At 49.1% G+C, this 6,583-nt stretch overlaps 1 protein-coding gene across 1 annotated transcript; it reads right to left on the reverse strand.

Moving 5' to 3' along the window:
* Positions 1 to 870: 870 nt before the first annotated feature.
* On the reverse strand, positions 871 to 4,912 carry OGFOD2 (2-oxoglutarate and iron-dependent oxygenase domain containing 2; the record flags this gene model as incomplete). Its single annotated transcript, XM_010018402.1, has 5 exons — positions 871 to 1,207; positions 1,846 to 2,103; positions 2,581 to 2,705; positions 3,771 to 3,870; positions 4,802 to 4,912. Coding segments are annotated over 5 exons (870 nt in total), but the record flags the coding sequence as incomplete, so codon positions are not given.
* Positions 4,913 to 6,583: the final 1,671 nt, after the last annotated feature.

Here is a 6,583-nt window from a genome sequence, read left to right on the forward strand (position 1 = left end):
ATTGTCCATAGAGCCAAATGCAGACACTAAATCAAAAGAGATTTGGCTTCTTTAATTTGTTCTGTAGAGGGGAGAGGCCGTGATTTCAACAGTAACAGAGGGAAAGCACTTGACCCTCCCAAATGCACCAGCTGCCAGGGAGGCTTGGTCCCAAACTGAGAGTTATTTCACATCCCTGCTTGTTCATGTAACTGAAGCAAGGGAGTTAAATGTGTGCTCTTGCCTTCCTCTGGCGAGTTTTGCTGTGTTGCAGGTGGCGCCCAGAGCTCCAAGGCCCGTTTGTGCTTGCTTAGTCAGGTTCATGCAACCTTTGAAAGGGCAATTCTGGCCCAGAAGAGCTTGTAGGGGTCTGGAGACATCCTCTTGGCCACCCTGCAGGATCAGCACTCCCAGTATCGCTCCTGATGGATTGACTTTTCTGGGCTAGGTGACCCTCTGGTAAGGATAATTCCATGCTGTTCCCAGCAGCCCGCTATATCTCCCTTCTGAGCGGTTCCTTTGCTGTCACTTAGCAACTAAAAGCTCTTCCCTGGATTAGCAGAGAAGTGGCAAGTACAAGGCTTTATTGTACTGCTCTTTTCCACTTAGAGCAGGACCTGCGATGCTGCTCTTGGCACCGAGGTCTCCACAAAGGCCAAACAGCTCTGGGTGTTCTCCTTGCCCACCTGAAAACATTTACAGAGCCTCTGCAGTGAATCAGTGTCAAGCCTTTCTGTGTTGTACAAGCAGCTCTCCAGCCTGAGCGTGAGCCAAGTACCAGCTCTTTCAGCTCTCCAAGCAGCTGGCTTCCCTAACCCCAGCAGGACTGGGTCTGCATCACTTCCCGAGGCAGTAAGTGCTCCTTACATGACTTGTGCATCCATCGAATAGTCCGAGAGGTCAGAAAGGAGCTTTATCCAACTTGGTCTGGAGAATTCAGGCTCTGCCCCTGCTACCACAAGGAACAGAGATTCACAGTTCCGGGCACATCGTCTTTCAGGGTCTCTGTGAAGCCATCTCCAAACCCCTCTGCTTCCACCAGCTCAGGTTTCTTGTTGCACATGGGGCAGAGCTGGTTGCGGATGGCAGATGATCTCATCCAAACAATGAGGTTCCAGCGTTCCCCAGAGGCGATGGGAAGCGCCCCGTGGATCTGCCCTCCTCGGTGTAACAGCCCCTGGGCTCCCACGTGTTCGATCTCTATGTACTTTGGCACAGGGGTAGGATCCTGGAACAAAGGGAGGTGGATACAGCTTTATGCCAGAAAGCCCCTAGCAAAACAATGCTCTAACAGTTGGAACTTGTCACCTCTTCACCCGCAGCACCCAGTGAGCAACATGGAGAGGACTCACTGCACCTCCGGAAAGCAGCCACTTCAGTGGGGGCTTGGCAGCAGTTTAACACAGTTGTTTTCCAAGAGAGAATTTAAAGAGAGAGTTTCAACCAAAAACCTGTTTCACCAGTGTATGGGAGCTTTCACCCCTCTCTTGCCTGGAGTCCCCTGGAAATCGGGGCTACAGATTTAGGTTTAAGTCTCATCTGAAATAAGTTGCTGCTCTTTTTCTCCCAGCACCTCCCTGCTTGCTACTGCAGTTGTGAAAAGATGGGCTGGTTTGTTTCACCCCAGTTTCTCCTACAGTTGCTGTCTGCCCTCTCTCTGAAGCTTGAATATTGGTAATGTGCTTGTAGGAAAACAAGGGCTCCTGTATAACCAACATGTTTTTAAAAAGGGGGAAGGAACAGAGCAGGTTTGACTGTCAGAAATAAATAGCTGTGTTTCAGCACACAGTTAATGCCTTGAAACTGGAGGGATGAGGAGATAGAGGGAAACAGAGTCAGGGTCTGGGTTAGGAATATACTCGGTACCTGGCTGAAATCCCCAAAGTACAAGTTGCCTTCTGTGAAGTCTTTTCCCAGTGAAACGTTTAAGGTGACTTCTGCATTGTCATAGTGAGAGCTCAGATCCAGATCTTCGTGCAGAGAGTACTTGACAACAAATGCCTTATGGCTGTCCAGGCAGGCCCCCCCCACGTCAGGATAGAGCAGTGCTGTTATGGGCCGCAGGTATTTTTCCCGCAGGGGCGTGATGAAGGTTTCATCCATCCCAAGCTCGTTTAGCAAAACCTGTCCCAAAGAAGAGGAGATGGGAAGAGCTGATCAGCTACATCTGCTGCTTCATCAGAGCTGTCTTGTTCTCTTCTAAACCTGCTGCTTGCTCAGACAAAGAACTTTAGAGCAAAGGCTCCAGCTACAGGCAAAAGAAGGAGGATCAAGGTGGGAAGTGATGGGGAAAAGACAGAGCAAGATCAAAAGTTGAGTGTTCTTTCAAAAAGGACTCCTTGATTTAAATGTGCATTGCTTAAATACAAGGTGCTCTTTGCTCTGAGATACCAAGTCCCATCCCCTTTCCCTGCACGCCCCTGTCCTTTTGTCTGTGTGATGCATTCCCTCAACCCTTTCACTTCAAGGGGGCTGTATTCAAACTGCACTGTGCTCAAATACAGTCATTTTGGAAGGGAAAGGAGCATGAAGTGAGGAGGTGAACCCGAGACTGCTTGTGAACACTCCCCCTAAAGAAGCACAAGAGACAGTGAGTCCTACCCCATAGTTATTCATAGTGTTGGGCCTGCCTTTAGGCATATCCGACTGCTCAAAGTTCTCCAGCTCATCCACAAAGGCCTGGCAGAACTCCTCTGTGAACACTGGGAGTCGATAGATCCTCTTATCTGCCAAGAGAAAGGAGACACAGTTTGCTGGGGAAAGTAACAGGCAAGAGTGCTGGTGGCTGTCGTGCTGTCTGACAGGGAGAACACAGGACCCGCGTGCTTTGCTTTGTGCTCAGGCTGCTCAAAGGGCTGCAACCATTCCCTGGGATCAGCTCTGGGATGTATCTCATGTCAGCCCCTCATTTCCAGGCTTCCCCATCCAGCCAGGATGATCAAAATGCCTGCTCTGTGTGCCAAGGAGATGTTTTGAGGGAGTCTAGAGGGAGGGCAGAGATTTGGCTCATCGCAGGCACCCAAATACAGCCTCATGGAAGGAGGCGGCTCAAGGTCATTTGGGGGATGTGGGACCCACTCACCCAGTGCCAACCTTCTGGGAAGACCAAGCTTCCTAGTCTGTCTTTCAGGGTAGAGCCCTAAAGGTCTGTATAAGAGGAGCTCAGTATTGAGGATAAGGACAGCATGGAAAAGCTGCGTGTCTGGAAATCGTGCCTTGGACAAATGCAGGAGCCCTGCACATACACAACATCTGCGTCTTTCCTTTTGTCTTGAGAAAAGGAGGCAACTTTGCAACTTCCCATCCACATTTTGTCAGCTTTTCTGGTAGGGAGAGAGCTTCACAGATGCCTCCAGGGAAGCTTAAAACCCAGCTCTCTCTCTAAAAGCATGAAATCTAGACAGAAACGGTTTCAGCTCAGACTAACCAACAGGGATTGTCTGAACTGGTAATGCACTTGGGGAGGGAAAACCAAGCTCCTGGAGCTAACAGTGGTCCTTCCGCAGGCTCCCCTGTGGGGCTGTGGTACGGCCAAAACCCCAGCCCTGCTGCAGGCTGGAGCCTCTGATGAGACATCAGCAGACTGGGACTGGGACAGCAGAGAACAGTATCTTCTCCAGAGCATAACCACTGCACCAAACTGCCCCTCCAGAGACCCTCGTCAGGCAGCAAATAGCATCCTGTTTGTCTCAGCTGAATACCAAACCTGAGCTATTAAGGACAGGACTTGAAAACTGAAGCTGCAGTGTCACACAGGGGGGGCTTTGTGGCTGATGTGTTGTTTTCTTTACCTGAGAAGGACTCGAGGTAGCGCAGGAGGCCATGGAGATGAGCATCCGGAGACGTGCAGTATCTCACGATTTCCAAAAAATCAGGGGCCAGGAATGAATCCTGGCATCGAGGGAAGGATGAAAATACACAGAACACAATTAGCCTGCAGAGTATTCCACAGCCCAAGAGGGAAACAGACCTCCAGGCACATAAATATGTAGAGTCTAGGGAGCAAGGCTGATAGTCACACTTGGGTTACTTCTGTGGTGTTTTTCTCGATGGTTTAGGTAAGTTGCTGCTTTCTCTAGTTGGTGGGTTTTGAAGTATAACTGACCAGATGTATTCTTAGTGTGACAGGAAAGAGCCTGGCTCACATTATGGACTCCTAACAGGTAAATGCAAAGTCTTTCCTAGTAGATTTAGCATCTCGTCATGGCCTCAGCACAAGAGAGTGACTATGCTCTGCTTTCAGCACTTCCCCACGCAGACCATGAAAGACAATGGCAGAACAGACAATGTCAGAACTTGTTACTAAAGGATCATGGGGCAGGAAATCTGCATGGACTTGTCTGTGCATTGCTGCTCATCTGTAGTAATTATCCAGCTGGGAAGCCTTGGGTCTGGCAACATGAGGACATTCAAAGTGGAGTTGGGCTACTCTGCCTTTGCAGTGGGGTGCGTATGTGCAAGCAGCCTGCTGCCCCCCTCCAGCTGATAGTAACACAAAACATGTCTGTGTGCAGCCCATAAAGGCTCATTGCTGTGGCTGTTCATTAACCTTCACTGTTTGCTGCAATGACACTTTAAATTACTGATGGTATCCTGAGTCCAGTACCAGGTGCTGGTGCAGCTCCAATACAGAACGATCCATGTGGAGCCTTGCCTGTCCTGTGAAAGTTTTACATTCAGGCTTTATATGCTACAGCTCGGGTTTAATTCAGTCCAGCTTTAGTGCTGGGTGTACTCCTGAGGAGAAGAGGGCTTCCTACTGCAAAAACAAGCTCTCAGGCAATCCCTTGGGAGCAAAATAGGTTCCAAACGTGCTGCCTACCTGCAGAGTGTACACTTCTGGGTGTTTTCTCTTGTAGCACTCTGAGATGATGGCTTTGCGTTTCACTGACTGCTGAATTAACTGTCTTCTTCTGTTCACTTCTGCCTCAATCTACAAGTAAACAGCAGAGGACACTGTTAGAAAACCAAAAGGGGTAAGTAAAACAATAGCAGGAATTTGCTCATTGTTTTAAGCCAGTTATTTTTGTTCCAGGCACCTCTGTGAGACAGTGTTTGCCTTTGCTTTGCTGTAGCCAAGACCAGGCCAATAAACAGCTGAAAAGCCAAATGCCCAAAAGGGATTTGAGACACGTTCTCGTCACAGATGGCTTAAAAAAGAATAACTGAAGTGTTTCTATGGATGCCGTGAGGTTTCAGCCCTCTCAGGCATTCTGACACCTCGTGGAATGCCAGCTTAAGAATCTGGCTTATGTTCTGACAATACAAGCATTGTCCAAAATATAGACATTTGCTGGGAGGAAGACAGGAGGTGTCACGGAGGGATTACTGCTAAGTGTTGTGTGGACAGGCTAATCTGCCATTTCAGAGGGAAGAGCTGTAGTGGCAGCTGATTCAGACAGTTCTTCCTGTTTAGTAACCCCCTGTGAGATTAGTTTATAACATTCCCTGGGGAAAAAAAAGGAAGGAGAGTGTGCTCCAGACCCCTGGTGATGTGGTTGCAATAACTAACACCATTTTATAAGGCAAGCAGCCATTCTCTGCAACCAAGGGGTTCACATACTCATTCCCTTTCCCTCCTTATTAGCCCCCGAAGGGTTGAGCCTTGGCTCCTGTGAGCCAAGCAGATGAACCAAACAGATTTCTTCCTCCCCTCCCTACCAGGCTTAAGGCTCCTGGGCACCAGGATTATTCCCTTCCCTGCTGGCCTTGAGGGTCCCGAGCACCCAGGTGCTGCTGCTGATCTCATCACTGAACAGGGAGGTCTAACAGCACCCAAAGCCTATAAAATCAGTGCTACAAGCCCTACATGGGGAAGATGGGTTGGAATTGCTGTTGGATAGTGAGAGCTGTGACCCTTCCATGGCCAGGGACACCCCCATCGTTGTCATCATCATCATCATCATCATCATCATCATGTGTCAAGGCTGAGGACTGAGTGAGTGACTTGCATTCTTTTATGTGATTTTTGAGTCCACATGATGATGGTTATAGTGAGACAGAAAACCACGTATTAACATCTGACCTCATTTGCTGAGGGTCTGAGTGACTAAAGTGAGGATTTAGCTGATTAGAAACTATAATTCATGATCCAGAAATGCAGAGTTAAGTTGTATTGTACATTCTGTGCTTGCTGTGCTACGCTGGTTCTGTCTGTAGGAATTTCATGCCATTCTAACTAGAAATTCTTTACCATGCTAATCATAACCTCCTGTTAAGAAAATGACGCTTTAATTGCAACTATGACTTAGTGCCATCCTCCTCCTGCCAAGAATCCCTACAAGAACATGCCTGTCCCCTTAGTGCCGGTGGAATTACAGCCGGTTGTGTGGCCGGGAAAGAAACACAGGCTCCTGCCTGCGGAGTGTCCTGAGGGGAGAGTTCTCTCCATAACCTCCCATGAACTCCGTAGGACCGGAGCGATCCCATCTCAGGGCGCGTTTAACAGCAATTAAAAGTGATGAGTTAAAACAAACCCAGACTAAGCCCTGGGAGCGCCGCTGGAGGACACTTTAGTAACGCGCTGAGGATTTACCTTCACGGTGTTGCCGGTGTAAGCGCAGCCCCGACCGCATCCGGACGCCAGCGGGGAATGTCCTCCCAG

Source organism: Nestor notabilis, unplaced genomic scaffold (assembly GCF_000696875.1).
Source record: "Nestor notabilis isolate BGI_N333 unplaced genomic scaffold, ASM69687v1 scaffold32757, whole genome shotgun sequence".
NCBI lineage: Eukaryota > Metazoa > Chordata > Aves > Psittaciformes > Psittacidae > Nestor > Nestor notabilis.